Source organism: Ictidomys tridecemlineatus, chromosome 12, assembly GCF_052094955.1.
Source record: "Ictidomys tridecemlineatus isolate mIctTri1 chromosome 12, mIctTri1.hap1, whole genome shotgun sequence".
NCBI classification, from domain to species: domain Eukaryota; kingdom Metazoa; phylum Chordata; class Mammalia; order Rodentia; family Sciuridae; genus Ictidomys; species Ictidomys tridecemlineatus.
In genome coordinates, this window is record NC_135488.1 from 97,378,448 (window position 1) to 97,400,397 (window position 21,950).

Sequence of the window (21,950 nt, forward strand, 5' to 3'; positions counted from 1 at the left end):
CAGGAAGTATCCTCATGTCACTGGTGGTGTGTTAATTTTTTTATGGAGCATAGCTTGCTCTTTTAATGTGCAGATTCAGTTCTTTATTCATTTTAGAAGACTTAAAAAAAAAAAAAGAATACCGTGTTGTGTTCCATCTGTTTCTCTGCTTTGGGTTCACCGTTTCTCCGTGCTGGCTGGATCACCTTCGCTGTTTCTGTGTATTTTCTTCTCTCCTCCAGTTGCTTTAACAACCTGCCTCCCTCTCCTCCACAGTTCCAGTGATTTGTCCACGGTTCTTCCACTCGTGGGTGGCGGAGCCTGGACTGGAAACCTTTAGTTGGTATCAATAATTAGACTTCCTGCTGTGTCTGCTCTGCTTCTTGGAGTTTCTGCACTCATTATTGGTTTTGTAAAAGTCTTTTGTATTTCTCCATTTTTAAAAAATCCTTTATTTCATTGCTTTGGTTTATCAGTTCATCTTTTTGCTCTTCTCTTATTAAATTCATGCTCTTAAATTGTTCTATAGTATGAAGCATATTTGAGGATTTCCTTCTGTTCCAGACTAGAAGTTTTGTTCTCTGTGTGTGTGTGGGGGGGGGTTAATTTTATTTTCACTATACTCCATTCTTTCTATGGTGGGAAGGGGCACATCCCAGTGACCCATTTGCATCCTTGTCCCGTGGTTCATTTTCATCTCGCCTGACTTACTGTAATTTAGGACAAATCTGTTCTCAACCCCTTTCGCGTCTTGTCTGAGAGTCTTCATTTCCTTCATGAGGCATGATGGAAGGGCTGGAGGTTCACTGTCTCTCCTTTTCTTGGCCAGAGTGGGAGAGCTGGCCTGAGGCTGTGAATGGTCTTCCTCTGCCAGGTGCCTGGGGCTCAGACAGGAAACCCACATTCCTGCCTCCAAGGCATAGGAGTTGGGGGCAAGTAGGCCCAATCAACAGGCCATGACATAGGAAGAGGGGACACTTGTAGGTAGCAAGGATCAGATTCACTTAACTTACTTTGAGTCATGGTGGTGACAGTTTCATGTAAGGATATGAGTGTGTGCAATCAGGATTCCATCAGATGAGGCCCAAAGTCCAGGGCAGGACTGGCTGGCCACGGTGAAGAACTTGGCCATTATTTTGTGGATGGGATCCACTCTGCAACTGTGTAAAAAGTTAAATACAAGTCTAAAAACATAAATCCCCAGCAATATCTGTTCAACTCTGCATATCATCATGCTGGGAGACAGGACACCAAGGGGTGGAAGGTTCTGAAACACACCAATGTCCCCATCATTCTCTACCCCCGGCCCACCTCAAACACCTTCAGCTTCTGGAAAGCCTCCAAGGGACACTCCACCTCCTCCCAGTGGGCCTCTAGAGGTGTGTTCCAGCACCACCCAGATGATAGCCAGGGCCAGGGCAGCCTGTCAGGAGGACACATCACAAAGTTGTTGCTCTTTTAAACACAAGCAGAGCAGGGACTAATTATGGGGTTCCTGTGCACAGCAGGCCTCATTAACGCACTCAGCATGGGATGGACAGAAGCTTGTAGAACTGGAGAACCAGCTTGAGCCCCCTAAAGCAACTGGGAGGGAAGAAGGGAGGGCATCCTTGGCCACTTTGGTGCTCAGGGGGTCTTTGCAGAGAGCCACCTCTCCTCTATGCCAGACTTGACTGCTGGGAGCCTCTGTGGCTGCAGCATGGCATGGGTTCGTAGGTACTGTAAACAGAGTTTTGCATCTATATTTCCAAGAAAGATGTTCTGGGAAGAAGCACTGTGGCTCCCATCACATGGGGCTGGGTGTCCTCAAAATAGTTAAGACTGCCTGATAGATGGGAGACTCACCAGAAACCCTGCAAGCTTGTGATTGGCCCAGGGATATGCAATGGGGAGGGGGAGGGCAGATCTATAAGTGAGTTGTCCAGACTCCCTCCGCGACTCCTCGCTCCCTCTCCAATGAGATCACCTTACTGATATGTAAGGGTTCGACTATTATTTATTGAGTGCTGAAAGTGTGGATGGCATGGTGCTCAGGGCTAGACTACCCTTAATTTGATCCATAAAATGGTATCACCATGTTGCAGAGTGCACTGCAGTGGCTCTTTTGAGGGAGAGAGGTTAAGTCACTTACCCAGGGCCAGAGATAGGACCTGGAGGAGAGATGCAGATCTAGCTCTCCTGGGTGTCTCTGCTTCCTTCCCTCCCTCTTTTGCATGCTCTTGTCTCAGTCTGGTCCATCCCTGAAGCTGAGCCATGACTTGCCTCCTCCCTGCACCTCCCTACATCTCTCCCTGAAGGGACCAGACTTACTGGTCTCCCTCCCTGGATAGCAAGGCCACTGACAGTTGTTTGTAGGTAGATGGTACTGATCCAGGTCCTGCCACTTCTCACCCTTGAGCACTTTTATTTATCTTCCCTTAGCCCCTCTGCTTGTGTATGACACAGGAATAATGATATCACAAGTCCTGGGGCTTTTGAGAGTAGATAATGTCCATCGAGTCTGGATTAGCACATATGTGAAGGCCTCCAAGGTGCCAGTCAAGAGAGACACCATCACTGTTCTCAGAAAGGCCATGGCTGACCCATGAAACATTCCTGGGTAGGCTGTGACTGTGACTCCAGAGGGCATAAAGGAGGTGTGCCAGGTCCAGGAGAGCATAGAGGGGACCTGATTCAGCCTTGAAGATTTAAGGTAAGCCTTCTAGAAGACAGAACACTTAATTTCAAGCCAGATGGATGAGTAGAAATTGATCAGAAGAAGAATATTCTATACAGAGAGCCCAGTAGACAGGGAGGACTGTGATGAGAGATCGCATCTTGCTTTACAAGCAGAAGAAAGTCCAGGGGGGCTGTAACATAGGAGCTAAGAGGGAGGTGGAGGAGATGAGCCTAGAGATTTGCAGCCCAGATCAGGCAGGGCCTCGGGGGTCACAGAAAGGAGTTGGGATGTCGGTCTGAGCATAGTCTGTTTGAGCCACAATGGCGACCATGGCCTTAGATGTCTATTTGTGTGTGTGTGTGTGTGTGTGTGTGTGTGTGTTTTCAGTCACAAATACTTTTTTAAACAAATCACTTATTTAAAAGTAAACAAATGGAGATCTACTTTTAAGTTGATATAAGTAAAAAAATTAAAAGGCACCATTTTCATAGGTAATGTGCTAAAAGTAAATGCCACACTAGAAAATCTCAACTACGACATACATTTAGCTTATCTGTAAAGTTGGGCACTGCTCTCTAAAGTAACATTTGACTGTCACAACCGTTTGACTTTAAAAGGTTAACCAGGGACCGGGGTTGTGGCTCAGTGGTAGAGCACTTGCTTAGCACATGCAAGGTGCTGGGTTCGATCCTTAGCACCACAAAAAAATATATTAATAAAATGAAGGTCTTGTGTCCAACTTTAAAAAAAAAAAATTTAAAGGTTAACTAACCCAAACAGTTTAAAGAGTTTTAGTTTCAAAAATCAACAGTACAGGGCATGATTTCTACATTACAAGTTCTTGACGTGCCAATAGAAGTTTTACAGTTCAATTTTCCTCAACAAAATTACAGCACCCAAGCCCGCTCGCACCCTTGCCCTCCCTCCTTGAACCATCAGCAGGCAGCGTCTTGTTTGTGTGGCTGGACCGACTCCTCTTCCTTCTCCATTTGGGTGGGCATCTGGGGCAGGGCCAGATTCACTGAGGCGTATTCTTGCAGGTTGACAGATCCTCACAGAGGATCCTCAGGGACAGCAGCTTCAAGGTGTCTGGTGCCCACACCTAAAAGGCCAGTTGACTCATCTCCAGTGCAGCAGACGCCTCTCCGCTGGGGAGAAACAGCCCAGCTAGCAGAAAGATGGAGAACCAAGAAATTCTGTCCCTCCTCACCTACCATTGCCTGGGGACTTGAGGGGACTTGAGGGGTGGAGTGCAGGGCTTACTGAGAAGGCAGGAGGCTATGTCAGGTGTCATTTTAAATATGAGGACTTTGGAAAATGAGTCAGAGGGACCAAGAATGGAAGTACAGAATGGTTAGTGGAGGTTGGCATGGTTGCACAGTGGGAGAGCAGGGTAGATGTGGAGACGTGTTGGGGACAGGATGTGGTGATGGGTTAGTGTGGGAGCCGTGTGGTCAGGGTGAAGGTGAGGGTGAGGGAGAAGGACATGTCCAGAAGGACTCTCAGATCCCCTGGTGTGGGCTGCCAAGTAGCTTTGTGCCATCTCTTCTCTTGGGAAAGCCTGGAGGAGGCCCGTGGTGACTGGCAGGTCAGAGTCCTGCTGGGAATCTGTTCCAGGGGAGATGCTTAGGAGACTCCCAGGGGGGTCTGTCATATAGACATTTGTTTAAGAAATTAAAGAGAAACAGCTGGGAAACTGTTTGAAGCCACAGTTATGGGAGAGATCTTCTATCCTTTGATGAGCGTATGGGAAACCAGGGAGGGAAGGAGATGGAGAAGACTGGAGAGGAGAAGGCCAGAAAAGAGGGCTCCTGAGAGCAAGGAGCAAGAAAAATTAGAAGGGGGCTTTGCTAGGGGGGTGGGATGGTGCTCAGAGGTCAAGGAAGATGAAAGAACAAAATAGTGGCTCATGTTTGGCACTCAGTAAGTGTTCAATAAATGTGTTCAGTAAACCCCATTCATTACTCTGTCTTTGGTTGCTCTCTTAATTCTGAATATCCCTAGGCCTTTTCCCTCAGATTGCAATACATAGAACCCAAGAAATAAGGAGTGAATGGCAGGACAGGGCAGTGCACCTCTGTAATCCCAGCAGCTTGGGAGACTGAGGGAGCATCATAAGATGGAGGCCAGCCTCCACAACTTAGTGAGGCCCTAAGCAACTCTGCAAGACCCTGTCTCAAAAAAAATAAATAAATAAAAATAAAAAGGGTTGGGGGTATGGTTTAGTGGTAAAGTGCCCATAGGTTCAATCCCAGGTGCCCCCTCACACCCACCCCCCCAAAAAAAAGGGAAGGAAGGAATGAAAGAATGCACACATGCAGAAATCAAACGAATGACAAGTGAAGTTTTTATTGATGAGCCTCCAAAGTGGCACCCCCGCGGCCCAGGGCATTGGTTTTTGACCTAGGGCTGGGCTACATGCAAGCTTCCTGGGAACCCATGGTCCCTGTCTAGCAGAGGGCCCTCGGGAAGCCTCTTTTCATGCTTGTGAGACATCCTGGCCTGAGCAGCGCCAAAATGGTCCCCCTGGCCACCGGGGCAGGGAGCCGCCTTCCCCAGCAGGTGGCTGGAGTCCCTGTCGCCTTCTCTCCCCGAGCACTGTCGACTGCACTGTAATCACACAATTATGATGCCATTAAAATGTCACATTTGAAGAAATCCATATAAACAGAGCATTAACAACCGCTTGAAAATTGTAGTCTTTAGCACTAATGACCTACTTTCTCTACGCGCCGCGCCCTCCCGCCACCTCCACTCCACTGCCTCTTTCCCCTGCCTGGATTCCAGAGGCAGGTGAGGAGCTGCCTGGAGAGCCTGATGTTGAATGTGCTGGGAGAGGCTCTTTAATGGCCAGGAGCAACCAGGCCAGGGAGGCGAAGGAGATGAGAGGATGGCAGCCTAAGCAGATCTGAGGTTCATGAAAGAGAGGGCCCCCGAGAGGACTGGGTCCCAGGGAAATCCAAGAGCCCAGTGGCATTGAGAAATTCAAGGCTTGGATTTGTTCCATTGGCTTTGACTTCCTCACCCTGGGAAGAAGAGATGAACCCTGAGCTATAGTGGTCAGTCATAAAGCATGACAAAATAGCAGGAGGGACATGCCCTGTTCAGAAGTGGTGGCCAGAGAGCTTTGCTTCCTAGCTCCTGGGAGGGGAGGGTGAGGACGAAAGTGGGCAGAGAGGCAAGGGGGTGATAGGGGTTTTGGTAGTGTGTGTGTGTGTGTGTGTATGTGTGTGGTCAGAGAGAGAGAGAGAGAGAGATAGAGTGTTTTTTCATTTTGTGGCACTGGAGATTGGACTCAGGGTGGCTCTGCCACTGAGCTACATCCCCAGCCCCTTTTTATTTTGAGACAGAGTCTCACTAAATTGCTCAGGCTGTTCTCAAACTTGTGATCCTCCTGCCTCAGCCTCCCGACTCAGTGGGATTATAGGTGTATACCACCGTGGCTGGTGGTTTGGGGGTAGTTTTGACCTCATTGCTCGAAATATTGCCTTAGAAAATGATTCAGATGCTGAACTTTTGTCTCTGGAATCTAATTTTAATGCACCGAAGAAGCAGATTACCAAAAGGACTCTCCCAGTGAGTACGGTTGTGAAGTAAATCAGAAGCCAGAACAGGTCTGACAAAGTGATTCATCTCTTCCTGATGTGTTTGAAGCACATCTGGGTCCTGTACAGTACCAGGTTGGATGAGAGTTGAGAGTATGTCTGTCCCCTTCTGAAAAGCAACCTGAGGGCCACTGTGGAGAAAAAGAAGTTGAATGGGAGTGGGGGAGTGGGTTTTAAATATCCCTCTAGCACTTAACACCCCTACAGCTATTCAGATGGACATGCAGACCTTGTCCAAAGCCCAAGGATGGTTGGTGACAAGCATGTCATTTGTGACGAGCAGTTATTGGTTCTTCCAAGGACAGCATTGTTTATAGAAGCGAGTATATCATAAATTCCTTTTTGACAGTTCATGTAAATGTCCTGGAAGAGTCTGCTGCTGTGTTGTGGAGATGGCATGTATGGGGGACAGGCTCATAAGGTTTTCAGTCCACTGCCATCATCACCTACCTGCACTGTCCCCAGCAGCACTCAATTTGCAGGCAGCCCATCCCCCTCCACATCCAGCAGGCTCACATGGTGTCTGGGAACTATGGGTCTGTTTTTGACATGAAAAGAGCCCCTTTCATTAAAAGCCAGCCAGCAGCCCTCCTGGAGTCCCCGGAGATAAAGTCGATTCAAAGTCATTGCTCCAACCCCACACCTACAGATTCAGCGGCTGACCTAGTTTCGAGGCAGCCAGAGGGCATCTGGATGTCACCTTATTTACTGAGCAGATAGGAAATGTGCGACGATGCTCTGGCCTTGCTGCACACGGTATCTCGGTATCTCAGGAGATCAGTCTTCCACCTCAGGGGCGCCGAAGAGAGGGGAACAGTTTCTGCTCAGCCTAGAGTGGGAGGGTTTTCACTGAAGTCACCTTTGGGGAATGAGTGACAAGGACTTAGGGGACATTTGACTCTGAAACTCTCTTTCTAGCTGTATTCTGGTTGAGCACCTTTTGGCTTATGGATGAGGGAAGGAGTTTCTAGGCCGCCCTTGACCAGAGGGTGCAGAACTAAGCTTGTGGCCAGGGCCCCCCACTCAGCCTACCTTTGTCTCTACCTGGGCTGGGGCCTCGCTTCCCTGATGATCCTGAGTCTGCCAAGCCCTGGCCCAGCACGTGCATGGAGTCAACCTGCCCAGAATTAAACCTAACATCTACTTGCTGTGTTACCTTGAGCCACTCTAGCTCCCCAAACTTAGTTTCTTCTTCAGGAAAGTGAAATGTGGTAAATAATTAGGTTTGAGTTTTGAAGGAGTGACATTTTTAGGTGGAACCCGGCATGCAGTGAACCCAGTGAGCGCTGCAAAACGGTCATTTGCTACAGTGGTCATTGCTATTTGGGGTGATTGTGTCCAGTGTGAGAAAGTTCTTTTACTTGGGCTTCTCATAATTTCCCATCTTGATATCTCCCAGGAAATAAAATCTTCTTTGCCTGAGAAGAGGGAGATTTAAGGAAGCGTCAAATCCTGCTAGCCATGCTCTTTGTGAGTGGAGCAGTTAACCTGGGCATCCTGGCCCCAGGGGAAGCAAAACCCAGGAGGCATGGAGAAGATCTACTGGGACTGACAAGGCTCAAAAAGAGGGCCAGAAAGTGAGCAGGTTCCTGGGCCTTCTGGGTGCTCAGGGTCTCAGGCAGTTTTGGGCTTCTGATCCTGCCTGGTGTCTCCCCGAATCACCCAGGACAGCTCCACCTCCTTGTGCATAAAAAGGGAGTCAGCCCAGGGCTCCATTTCTGGCCTTCTAAACTGTGAATAACCTTACCGGTATGTATTACGGTTGTTAAAATAGATTCTTGTTTCGCCTGGCACTGTGCTTCCCGCCCCGTGTTTGAGATGGAGACTTGGGGTAGAAAAAAGACCTCCCAGCTGCAGGAAGCATCGGTGTTGATAATTACCCATTCCTATATCCAGACTGTAAGGTGAAGATGCATTATCAGTGTTGATAATGACCCATCCCTATATCCAGACTGTAAGGTGAAGATGCATTATCAGTGTTGATAATGACCCATCCCTATAGCCAGACTGTAAGGTGAAGAAGCATCTAGTCGCCTGTGGATGCTGTCAGGGACCCCATTCTCTGCCACAGGAAAGGCAGAAGCAGCTCAACATAAATTGGCTGAATGTAAATTGCATTTTCCCTCTATTAGCATTCAGCCTCCAAAATAAATAATAGTGACCACAGTCATGTGGACGATAATAATATGTTACATATGCATTATGTCTTACCAGGCAATTTTTCATACCTTATCTCACTTCTGAGATCTGATTGGAGCTCATAAAACCGGACCGGAGGAAGATTAGTGTTGCCCTTGGGATGGAGTGAGACACTGAGTGCAAGAGTTTGAAAAGACAGGCTAGGCAAAGCCAAGTTCAGGGCCTGGCTTTCTGGAATTAAAGGATCATCCCTGGGGCCCTGCTTCCCCCTCTTGGCTCACCTCCACTCCTCTCCTGCGCCCCACCCCCAACACACACACTCGCAATGCTGCTTTTCTGTAAACAAGAATTGGATTGAAATGAACAAGGGACCCTTGAAGGAGAAAAGAAGTCACAAAAGCACAAGGCTTGCTACGATTCATTTCCCATTTATTTGATGCTTCTCCTTTTGGTGTTTCTTGACCCTTTTCCATTTATTCCATTACTGTCATAATCTGGTGGCCTGCAGTCAAAATCAGCCCATGGGCACATTTTGTTTGGCCCAAAGGGAGGTTTAAAGCAAGGTAACTAACTAGGCAGGTGTTGTGCAGTACCTACCAGATACCTCTGCTCTCACATTTCCACTCACAGGCACCCGAGGCCTACTCATTGTGGCTCCCCTAGACACCCTGGTTCACTAGGGCCCCTTGAAAATTGTTTGGCCCCATAGCTATTTCTTGCAGCTCAAGAGCTTTCTGATGATGCCTGATGATATTTCCTGGCCCTGTACAGCAAGCTAAGGGGACAGATGTACAACTCTAGAGAGGGTTCATCTATCATCAAGAAATCCAAGTCTGATTTTCACTGTTTTTATTGTTGTTGTTTGTTTGTTTGTTTGTTTTGTTGTTTCTCTTCTAGAAGTTTTTTTTTGGAAAGGTGGGCCTCTAACCAAGTGCTGGAGGCCACTCTGACTTTGTTGTTGGGCTACACTGGAAGGGTCTGGCCTCCCTCTCTGGTACCTCTGCCCCTCGGAGGTGGCTGACACATCACCCCATAGATACACAATGAGGTGACCCTGTGCCCAGGATAGCTCAGCTGTGCACACCAAAAATGGCATGTCTCAGTGTCTAGCTCTGTTCAGCTGGAGGCTGCCCTTCCAGAGCCACTTCCAGCTCTTCCCCTACATCCAGTCCCTCCTTTTGGGCTCTTCTGGGTGCTGGTTCCTATTGTTAGCAATGCTCTCCTCTAGCACGGGCCTTCTCTGTGCCACTATTGGGTCTACTAAACCCCCCTTTTCCCCTGCCGCATGAGGATACTTGTCCCTGCTGCCCTTGACCTCCTGCTCTCTGGGTACCGGAACTGGACAGCACTGACTTCTTGAGTTCCAGTGACCACCCTGCTGTTCCAGTCCCTGAACACAAAGGGATGAAGAAACAAACAGCATGGGCAAGGCCAGCTCTCTCCCAATTCATCAGCAATTGGGATGTATTCTTCAGGCAAGTGACAAGCGCTTCCATAAAGGAGCTGTGGGTCTAGTCTTTGGTGGTGGGATTTGGGGATGTTGATGGGCAGAAGCAGGCCCATCAGCACTGGGGCTCACGCGTCCTGACATGTGCCTGGAGCCGGCTGGCCCTCTTCCCCTGCCATGCTGACTTCCATTTCCCCTGGCACCTCCCTCTCATGCTAATTAGTAAGCAAATTAATCTCCGTATAAGGTCTTAATTGTGTGAGCTTTCTTTTTTTCTATTCCAGAAACAAAACCTGGGCTTTCGTCCATTCAGCTAATCATATTATATTTCACAGTTGGAATTTTCAGGCAATTATAATAATTGTCGGAACTTTTTCTTCTTCCAGAACGCTCGAAGCTCCCCCCCAAAGTTGTATCTGCACGTGGCACTCAAATGAGATGTGGGTGGTGAGTGCAGACCAGAGGGCAGCGTGGGGAGGACAGAGGGAGTCCGAGGTCACTCTTGCCCTCAGAGACTAAATGAGATGAAAATCAAAGGAAGAAAAGCCCAGCATGAGAAAGGGGTCCAGGCTTGGTGTCCCAACCTGCAGACACCCCAGGGGCTCAGAGGCCCCACAGAGGGGCAAAACCCAGCAGATCCATTTTCTAGCACCTGAGTGTTAAGTTAGGAAATTGGAAAAAAGGACAAGAGGGTGGGGGGAGAAGAAGAGTAAACTCATCCCTGTTGAATGATATGCTATCTCATCTGGTCTGAGAAATAGCTCTTTCCTCCTCTATTATATGTCCATTCTATCTATCAAACCCTTTAAGGAGAGACACTCCTATAATTAATACCAACCATTAAACGACAACATTGAAGGAGCAATTGTCTAATTCCGAGGAAAATTTAAATTTATGACCAGCACCCGAGATAAAAATGAACACTCAAGAAAAGGAGAGAAAACCCTGCAGAAGATAAATAGAAAGCCAAGTGGGATATTGACTTGATCCTTCTCCAGTGCAGGGTAATTTGGCTTCTAAAGTGAGTTAGATCATAATAAATTAAATTTAGATTTCTGCACATCAGTTAAATAACTCCCAAGACAGAATTCCAGTGAGAAGAGGAGGTGATAATACATGGAGGAAATATTAAAATGAAGATCTGATCTAATAATCCATAATTGATGTGCTGTCCCTCGTGAAGGGAAAGGATTTTCCAGCTCTTTCCTTTGTTAGGAGCCCAGGTGGGCCAAGGGCTGGTTGCCCCTCCTTTGTTGGAGTTTGTCCTGCCCATTGGGGGCGTCTGTGACCAACAGTCATTCTTTCCCAGAGCATCCCCTGTAGGTAGGATTTACTGTGGCAGGTTAGAGCTGTGTGGGACCATTTGTACTCCCTCCCTGTGCTGACTGGCCTTGCTGGCTGGATAAAAGGACAGGGGTGAGCAGATCATTAGGTACTTTTTGAGACTAACTGGAAGGAGGGCAAAATGGTCCTGTGGTTATATGGTAACATCTGGTGTGATGGAAGGGACACATTTTAAAGTCAAAAGTCTTGGGTGAGAATTTCGGTAGTGGACCGTATTGATGTGCTCTTGAGGAAATTTCTCTGTTTTCTCCAGATTCGGTTCTTTCATCTGTGAAGTGGGAACAACACGACTAGCTCACCCACTTTCTCAGGGTAACGATGATAAGATAGCCAAGTGAAGATGAGCTGCAGACTGTAAACATTTCTCTTTGGCCTGGGTGGCGCTGACTTCCGATTGTTGTACTTTTCATGTTTAAAATTTCTGCTTGGTTCGTCTTTGAATCCGTCTGGCCCTTTCTACAGTCGTATTTTGTTCTCTGGCTGATAATTTCTGTATTTGAAGCCCTTGGATGATGTCGATTTTTTATCGTTTCCACTGATTCTTGCCTGTAGTGACTTGTTCCCTTGTGCATCTGGTGATTTTTTATTGTGAGTTCATCTTTTGTTGAACCTTGTGGGAGTCTTGGAGCCTAGTTGGGGATGCTTTTCTCCAGATAGGATTTACATTTGCTTCTTCCAAGAGCCAGGGTTACAACCCACCTGGACCATGCCATTCTTTTCTTGAGGTCCTAAGTCTAACTTGTCCAATTTTGGGGGAGTCAGGGACCTAACTTCTCAATGACCTTTCCCCCCAGGGAAGACTCACATTTTGTCTTTGCTTTTCATTCAACTACCCCAACTGTAATTGCAGCACCCTATATTTTCCCTGGCTTTGCATGTTGAAGATTTTCCTTCTGGAAAGCCCTACAATACATCAAAAGCTATGCTTATTGTGCCTTATTTAGGTTCTAGTTGTAGGTTGGCATGAGGATCCCTGTTGAGGTGTCTGGTCTTCTGGGAGCTCATGGAAATCAGGAGCACACTGGGTGGTGCTGGGGATGCAGGGCTGTGGTCCTGGCGGCAGCTTGGATGTGTGCAGATGAGAGCTCAGCCCCACAGCTGGCTTAGAAACTGCATCTGTAAGAAAGACAAGCTTCGTGACAGACACCTGGCTGTTGTGTGATCTTGGGAACACACGCCTCAGTTTCCTCATTTGAAAATTGGGAATAGAGTTTGCTGTTGTATTATAGATTTGTGGGGGTTTGAAATAAATTTCAAACTCCCCCCCTCACTACTTCCCTCTGAGGTTCTGACAAGGGGACCTTTAGTAGTTAGTTTTATGTGTCAATTTGACTAGGTCATAGTGCCCAGATATTTGATCAAACATTATTCTGGATATTTTCCTGAGAGTGTATTTTGGATGACCTTAACATGTAAATAGGTAGACTTTGAGTAAATCAGATCACCCTCCATAATGTGAGTAGGCCTTGTCCAACCAGTTGAAAGCCTTAGGAGTTGTACAAGGACTGACCTTCCCCCAAGCACAAAGATATTCCACCAGTGGGGACTGCCGTCCGTCTCAGACTCCAAGTTTCAACTGTGTAAGCCAATACCTTAAAATAAATCTATTTCTCTTTCTTCCCCCATCTTTCCTCTCCGTACACACACGCACACGCACACACGCACACCCTATTGGTTTTGTTTTGCTGGAGAACCCTGACCAATACAGGAATACACTCAATAATCAGCAAGTGGGAAACAACATTAATCATCTTAATGTCATTCCTTCAGGCCAGTGAGCCACCCTCCAATGCCAACATCAGACTTCTGGTACAAGCTGCGTTGGACAATGTGGAATTGCCTGAGAATGAAGTTGGGCCTCCTGTTTCCCCATCTTGAATCTAGACTGAGGGACCAGCACACCGAGGGGTGCCTCTAGGTGTGACCGTGGAGCAGATCCCAAACATACAGCAGATCCTGGGTGAGACAGGAGGCTTGCTTCTGGAAGTGGTGTACACTTCCCGTGTGGGCATGAGCAGAGCAGTCCTGCTCATCAGATAGGCACGGGCAGCCCCCGCTGGTGAGGTTAGTCCTGCCCTCCCTGGAGAGGGGAGGCCAGGGCTGTGGGGAGCCCCAGACAGTGTTTCAGTGATCAGGTTACCAGTGCCAGAGAGGGGGGAGCCCCTTGTGCACAGACCTCCGTGCCAGACTTCACCAGGCTTTATTTTGCCTTACGTGGAAATGTGATGGGGTGGGGCTGGGCAGAGGAGGGTTCTTGCTATGGAAATAAAATATGGTATAATAAGTGCTCAGTGAATGGGGGCATTACCGTAGGCACAGCCTGTTCATGGGACAGCTCCTATGAAAACTTGATGTGAAAGTTAGCCTTCATGGTGGGTGATGTCCCCTTCTTGCACCATGCGGTCCAGTCCCAAGCTGAACCCATCTGACTTCAGTAGGTATAGAACAGCGTGAGCTTCTGGTGCACTTTTTACCCTTATTTTGTTTGTTCCTGTCTGTGGCCTTGGGGGGCCTGCTGGAGGATTAACTAAATCAGCGCTTTCATCCTTCCCTAGCTGGCGAGCTTGGGCAAGCTGATCCCCACCACCACCCTGCACAAAGGGGTTGTGTGAGGGGTGTGTGACAAGGTATGTGTAAGCTTCTGGGTAAAATTTAGAATGTCATTATTTTAAACACACCTTCACCATCGTTTAATATATTCAGATATCACTGTAGGAAAGCCCAGCTCCCAGCACAACTGACACCCCTCCAGGGGTCTCAGTGCAGCGAACTGTAAAGAGACTCTGCACATGTGACATCCTGAGGGGACAGTCCCCTGCAAGGACGCCTGCCACTGACTGTTCATGCGATTTCCCTTGCCAGCCTGCCTGCTGCTCCGGCTTTCCGAGGCCAGAATTCCAGCTGAGTTCTCATAGCAACTTCTCTAAGAGGCAGACCCTGCAGAGATCCCCAGGGGGATGCTCTGCTTCTTGTGGGTGGTAAGAGCCAGGCTGAGCCAGCAACCACGGCCTGGTGCCATCTTGGCCCTGGGTCTCTGTTTGGTATGAATAAAGAGTAAGGGCTGGGATGAGACTAAGAGGTGGTTACACCTCCTCTTCCTGTCCCCTCATGTTGTCATGGGTGCCTGCCCTTCCACCTGATTCCCCAACAGATGGAAGGAACCATCCAGTAGCACCCAGGAAGGCTCTGCTGTAAGGCTCGGGTTAGGTGACTGCAGCCAATCTCGACTGGTCTCAATGAGGGAGTTCTCTTCCCTCCACTCCCACTCCACACATGTGGCTAGAGACATTTTCTCCGGGGCCTACTTCCTGAGACCTAGCTTCATTCTAGATTTTTTTTTCCTTCATCATGTCCTCTTTGTGATCCCTGTTCCAGCCTTCCCCTTCTGAGCTAACCATGCCCTGAGCAGAGTCTCTGTCTCTGGACCTCCTGCCTGTGCTGGTTAATTTTATACGAGGCTCAACCTGACTGGGCCACAGGGTGCCCAGTCATTTGGTCAAGCTGTATTCTGAAGGAGTCTGTAAGGGTGTTTCTGGATGAGATTAACGTTTGGGTTGTAGATTGAATATAGCAGATTGCCCTTCCATTGTGTGTGTGTGTGTGCACGCGTGCATGTGGGGGCCGAACATCCAGTCCACTGAAGAAGGCCCCATAGAACAACAAAATTAAGAGGGAACTCCTCATCCAGCGTCATGGTGATCCCAAAGATTTGGGAGGCTGAAGCAGGAGGATTGCAAGTTTGAGAACAGCCTGGACAACTTAGCAAGACCTATCTCAAATAAAAATTTAAAAGGGCAGGGATGTAGCGAAATGGTAGGCCTCCCCCCTCCCCCCACCCCCCACCCCCGGTTCAATCCTCAGTGCAAAAACAAAAAAAAAAGAGGGAACTTCTGCTTGACTGCCTTTGAGCTGGGATGGTTTTTTCCACCTAGAGCTTGAACTGAAACACCAGCTCAGCTCTTCCCATGTCTCCAGTCTGACCACCGCAGGTCTTGGAATTTGTCAGCCTCTATAATCCTTAGCCAGATCCTTATCATCTTCCTATGTAAACTTACACACTCGTGTGAATGTGCACACACACCTTATTGCTTGGTCTCTGTTAGCCTAGAGGACTCTGACATACTGTCTTTTACCTGGCTTGTTGCTACACACTTATTTACCCCTCCTATTTTCCCTTACACAAAGTAAAACCCCTTCTCACCCTTCAAGATCTAATTTATTTGACACATCATCCAGAGCTGTCCCTGTAGCCCTCAATCCTCTGTGCTTTCACAGCGTGCCATGAAGCTTATGCGGTAACTCCCTTTGTGTGATAGCATAGGGTCTCTATGGTATCTCTGCCACCTTGCAACCCCCTTGAGGGCAAGGGCCCTCCTCTCCACCTCCCTACTCCTTGGCTTAAAGCAATTTAAGGGATCACAACTTACTTCGAGAATTGCAATGAATTAAGCTGGAAATGAGCCAGTGGGAGACAGTTCCACGGCCCTTCCCAGGAAGATGAGATGTCAAGGTCACCCTGGGGAGATGTTCCAACCATAGGTGACAGCTGTCAGACTCTGACAATGCATAACACAGGCTTGGGGTTTCACACGCCCACTTAAATTCTCCCTAGCATGTTCTGGAGCAGCAGTATCACAGGACCTTAATAAAATCAATTATTGGATAAAAATCACTGGTTTCCAGAGCTTCATCTTGTGCTATTAGCAGGAGAATGCTGTTTCAAAAAGAGATAACAAAGAGGGAGGGAGAGAGATCAATTACTGGATAAGATCGCGGATGCCCAAGATGAATGTGCAGACTGGCGTGGCCCCTCTTGCCTGCCACAGCTGCCACATGCCTGCACCACTGTTGGCTGAGCCTGTCCTGGGCCTTCCCACTCAGGTTCCCAGGTGCAGGAAGTACACCCTGCTCTGTGATGGGGTGCAGCTTTCTGCTCCCTTAAGACTCGGGCAGCATGAGACACTTGCATGACGATTTGGGTCAGTGACACATAAATGAGCGGCTCCATCTCAGTGACGATGCCAGCCCCAGGCCACCAGCCCTCCTGTACCAAGTCAGAACCCCATCAATAAGTTCTTCCTAGAGACACAGCATTCATGGTGCAGATGAACCTGAAAGGTCCCAGGTCCTTTTAGATACAGACTGTTCTCCCCAGGGGTAAAAGTAGTAACATCCCTTGGGAACTAGCATCCAAATGTAAGCATCTCTCTTGCCCAGCCAGGAAGTCCAGCCCTGCTGGTGGAGAATCTCTGTAGGTCGCAGAGCTGGTGAGTCAAGGGGTGGGAACCAGACATCCTGAACTCTGGTGGGAGGCAGCCCCTTGTCTCCGAGGCTGGAGGGGCCCAGGAGGCTGTTCTATGCCTTGGATTGTACCATTTTGGTCATGTGCAATTCCCACACAGCCTAGTCACCTACATGGAACCCTATCTTTCCTGCTCAGAGGGTTATGGTGAGTGTGATGTGAGATCATGAAAACAGAAGCTATCTGACACCTTCTAAAGTAGTGTGTCCACGTCCATATACAGTGAGGGTCATTACTCACTCTGCCGTTTTGATGCTTCCTAAAAACAGTCACAGATTCTCGGGTTGCCCAAATAAAGGACCTGTCACATGATGAGGACACACTGTTATAGGTGGGTCCCCTTCTTTCTGTCACCACCTTTCCTGTGGCAGGGGAGGAGAGAATGGTGGTCATTGTGTACCTGCTCTGTGTCAGCCATGGTGCCAGGTGTTCTCAGATTGCCCTGGAGAGATGGCCTCTGGGGTCAGGACGCCAGAAGGTCCCAACGCTCCCAATTGTGGGATCTTGGCCAGGCACTTACCTGTCTCAGCCGTCTCCTCTGTATGATGGGAATCTGAGCCATGTCCATCTCAGGTGCAGTGAGGATGACATGAGATGAGGTGAGTCAGGGTCCCAGGACAGTGCCAGGTGTGTATCGCTCACTAACTGGTGGCAGCCATTCTTGTCCTTGTCCTGTTTGTTCTTGTTGCTGGTGGGTTTATTAATATTCTGTCTCCGGCCTCACCTTTGAGCCCAGCGTTGCTGAAACCACCCTGATCTCCATGGTTGGGTGCTGAGAGATAGACAGGGGGCTCGTGGAGGGCAGGGAGCCACTCTTACAGACTTTCTGTCCTTGTCACACAGCCTTCCGACGCTGACTGGGAAGACCTATGGGAGCAGTTTGATGAGCGGCGGTATCTGAATGCCAAAAAGTGGCGCGTTGGCGAAGATCCCTATAAGCTCCATGCTTTCAACCAGAGGGAGAGCGAGCGGATCTCCAGCAATCGGGCTGTCCCGGACACTCGTCATCTGAGGTGCTTCTTCTTCTCCTAGGCCATTACCCCCACCTCTCCCTGCAGTCAGATCAGATCAGCAATAGGCTTGATTTGGGGGCCCACTGTGTATGCTGCCCAGTGCCACCAGCTGGGGCATTTGCTGCTGGTTGGACACTAAGGGTTCATGATGTCTGTGCAGCTATTGCCGTGAGCCACCCCTAGGTCCCCCACTTTCCACCATGAGGTTGGGGGGTGTGCCTACCCCCACCCTAGGTGACACTTGTCCTGAATTCATGGAGACTATAAATGCATGACTGTATATTTTTCCCTGAGAGATTCCCAGAGCCTGGCCTGCCTTTCAGAGTGGGAGACAGCAGGATGGACATACCCCATGGAAGTCAAGCTGGAGTCTCTCCTGTCACTGGGGGAGACCCTTCCCGAGATAGCTCTTGCACATTTGCCATTTGATAAGAGAAGCTAAGGGGCATCTCCACGTGCCATTGGTTCTGTCCTCAGCAGAGGGGCCCACTCACCCAGCTTCCCTCTTGCTACCTCTTGATCGGGCCACCCCTTCATCGGGTGACAGTGATCAGGTGTGGCACTATGCAAAGCTCTGTTTCTCAACAAAAAGAGACTTTGTGGAGATGCTTGATCTCAGGAATAACCATTCCTGGTGTCATGGCAGCCCTTCTGCTTCCTGAGGGGGCTTGAGCAAGCAAGCCAGGCCTAACTCCTGTCCTCTCTTCTGGGCTTCCTGGCCTCTGCCCTGGGAGTCCAGAGGTGTCATAGACCTGTGTGGACGCATGTCCTCTCTGTTGCAAGTCACAGACTTTGTGCCAAATAGCAAGCTGCCCTCTGGGGATGGAGTTTGAAGGCAGTGTTGACCAAGAGGCTGTAGTACTGGCCTTGGATTCTTAGCTTCCTATATTTCTTTGGGTCTTTGGGTACCTACATATATAAAATTGGGGTTTATGCACAGGGAAGAAAGAATTTCCATGACTTATGAAACTAGTTACTTTGGTCGTTCTTAAATTGGCACTGGGTAAAGGCTTGTGGACTCAGTTTCCTTGATGAGTTTGCACAACTCATAAACCTTATCTCACATGGCGTGTATTCATGGAGCCACGGGGCCAGTTTTGGGGAATCACCACCATTCCCAGAAGGAGCCAGAATCTTGATTTCCCTGTGAATGTATTGAGGGAGATGAACTCGATATTCTGGCTTCTTCTAACCCAGACAGTTTGCAAATTTAACTCTCCCCTCAAGGTACTATGAAACCTTCCTTAGGAGCAGCGCATGGCTTTCCCTATAGCAGAATTCCCATGACGTGGGCCATACCGCTTCCATTCTGCGGGCCTGATATCAACTTAAAGTTGGAGCCCTAAATTCCTATTTAAATTCCTCAGAACTTATCTTGCTTCTTGGTATTTGTGAGAATTTTATTTAAATATCAAGTTATTGTATTTCCCTGAACAAAAATTATGGAAAAGAGACCAAGGAAGAGGGAGGACTGAGAAGCCCCCTGGGTGTCATGCAAGTAGTTTGTCCCTTGTCCTAAATCCAGACACAGAGGCCCTCAGAGGGACAAAAGGAGGCCTCCTAGCCAGGAAAGCTGCTGATGCATCAGGACAAGAGCCCTTCAAGAGCACCTGGGACTGGTCCCACCTGCAGGAAGTAGGCACCATGAATTCTCCATGCAGGCGCACCTGGGGGCACTCAGAGCGGGACTGATTTCCACACTGCCACTCATCTCTGATCTGAGAGTGCAAGGGCTGGAGTATGCTGTGGTAGGTGATAAAGAACTGAGCCTGTCCCCAGGAGTCCAGCTCACCAGCCTTGCTCTGGGCTCTCCACCTCACCCAGCGGACACTCCATCTGTTAAGGAGCTGTGTTCTGGAAATGCTGCGAAGAGGGAAGAGAGGATTTGGGCAGAATTTAGGCACCCTTTGGGAAGACAGAAAAGGAACTTGTATCAGCCATATGTCTGCCTCAGGGCAACAACCTTGCCCTGCAGGAGCCAGGATTGTTACTTGAGAATTTTGGGTTTATAGAACTTACTCTGAGTATGCAGGAAGAAGCAGGGACAGGGGTTGAGCTAACTTGGGGTTACCGAATACTAACTTAGCGCCAGGATAGAACTGGAGAGGCATCAATGGGATCGGCTCTCCTGGGGTCGGGTTTGGTAGAGTGCACCCCCTGCTGGTGTCACCCCGTAGTGATGACAACTTCAGAGGCTGCCAGCAAAGCCTTTCTTTCCTCAGATGGGCCCTAGCTAGAGGACCTTTCTCTTCCCGCCCTTGCTACTCAGGGACACTAGCTGAGGTTGGAGTCCCTAATCCCTCCCTGATTCCAGCCTCCCTGTTGTACCCTGAGTTCTTCCTGAGGCAGCACCTGAGGTTTTCCTGCCTGGGCTAATGGAGCCCTGGGGCTCATTTTTGGACCCTGCCATGGCTCTGACCAGCCGTGTTTCCTGGGGACTAACAGCCTGAAGATCAGGGATTCTCAACAGCAGCACTACTAACATTTTGGCTTAGATAATACTTTGCTGTGTATGTGTCCTGTGCATTATAGGATTTGAGCACAATCTCTGGTCTCTACTTTCTAGCATACCCTCTCCCAAGTTGTGACAATCAGAAACACATTCAGACATTTCCATGTGTCCCCTAGGGGACAAAACTGCAGTAAAGATAACTACTGTAAATCGGACTCTGCTTTTCACCTTGATTCTCTAAAACCGAACATAAATATGTATTACCAACCCCATCGCCGGCAAGATAATGGGGCAAACCTCCTCAAAGCAGAATTTACTCAGAGGTTCAGGACAGGGACTCCAGGCTCAGACTGTCCTGTTTCAAGTCCAAGCTGAACGAACTTGAAGAAGTTGTCTAGCATCTCTGTACCTCAATTTCCTCTTTTGACAAACAAAGATAAAATTAACAATAATGATCCTGCCTAATTTGGATTTTGTAAGGATCAAATAAAAAAATACGTGGTAAAGACTGACCTATTCCAAAGTAAATAATTCAGAAAATTTCAGCATGTTGCAACCAGACCCCAAATTAAAGAAGCACCAATATCCCAAGAACGAACCAGGAAGAGGCATTATTAATAAGATCATTGAGTCGTTATGCATGGCAGTGGGAGCAGGGAGAATAGACGTGGGCTTCAAGGTCAGGCTCAATGCCAGAGAAATGGGAGCGAGTGGAATCAAACCCCCGCAGTGTAGAGTGTTGTTCATATGCATTGGCCTCAGCAGTTCTCAGTCCAGGCTCCTTACAAGAGGTACTTGGGGAGCCTTTTTAAAGTGCTGATACCCAGACTCCAATCAGCTGAAGTGTGTCCTTTCTAAGCTCCACAAGTGACTCTAATGAGCTGCGAGGTTGAGGACCACTGCTCTAGGTAAGTACTTTTCAAACTTAAATAGGCAAACAAACAGATCCTCTGTGGATCTTGTCTCAGTCTGATTCAGTAGCTCTGGGTTGGGACCCTAGATTCTGCATTTATAAAAAGCTCCCAGAGATACCAATGCCCCAGGTCTGTGAATCAGACTCTGAATGGTGAGGGCTTAGAACAATGGTTCTCAAAGTTGCAGAATAGCAGCATAGGCGTGGCATGGGAGCTTATTAGAATGCACATTCTTAGGTTTCACCCAGAATTCTCAGTGGATGCATCTCAGCAATATGATTATTAGCAAGCACTACCAGTGAGCTGATTCTGAGGCTCCCTCATTAGAAACCACAGAGCATGGGCTTACCTTTGTGGCTTGCTTTTGTGGCCCACATGAAGTCCATGGGTGGAATGGTTCAGCTGAAAGGCCCAGGGTTTGAGTAGAGAGTAGAGCCCCCTGATTAAGGCCACCTATCTGCCATGTGCTGTAGCTCTCTCCCTGTCTAGGTAATGTGGCTTCAGTCTCTCCCCTGTGGAGACTTTGACCTCTTGGGCTCCTTCTTGTTCCTCCCTCTTCTCCCATTTCCTTCATCCACAGGATCCATGTCCTGCCATTCTCCTGGCATTGGGCATCACCTCTACCAAGAACCCGCTAAAGCAGGGCCACCCCTGAGCCCAGGTCCATAGGCCCACACTGGGCTTCTGGCTTCTTCATGGGATTCAGTCCCATTGATACAGGCTTTGCTTCCCCTGGGCCATTTTGTGTTCCCATCATGCCTTGCAGCTAAAGTCCTGCTGAGTATGATGTCCACCAGTCACCGGCTGCCCTCTAGGGTAACATGCTGAGCATCCACCACAGTGCCTGGCATGGGATAGGATTTAATTATTTTTTGAACAAATGGAAGAGTAAGATTGGAAAGACCGCCGGCCACTCTCTGCCACCTGCCTTACATACACATAGAGAGGAGAAGAGGGGCTCAAAGAAGCTCTCATCTCATTATCCTTTGACCCTCAGGGGCCTCAGAAGAGGAATCAAGAGAGCAGGCACAGAGTTAAAGGAAAAAGGCTTTTTCCCTTAAAGAGTTCTCATTACTGAAAGGAGAAGAGTGAAGGA

At 48.6% G+C, this 21,950-nt stretch overlaps 1 protein-coding gene across 7 annotated transcripts in view; it reads left to right on the forward strand.

Annotated features, from left to right (window-relative positions):
* Positions 1-21,950, forward strand: part of Galnt14 (polypeptide N-acetylgalactosaminyltransferase 14) — a 200,548-nt gene that overhangs the window by 106,826 nt on the left and 71,772 nt on the right. For all 7 annotated transcript variants that reach the window (XM_078029434.1, XM_078029436.1, XM_078029435.1 and 4 more), the window contains one exon: positions 17,319-17,488. In XM_078029434.1, coding sequence (XP_077885560.1) covers positions 17,319-17,488 — 170 coding nt within the window. The remainder of the gene's footprint in view (positions 1-17,318; positions 17,489-21,950) is intronic.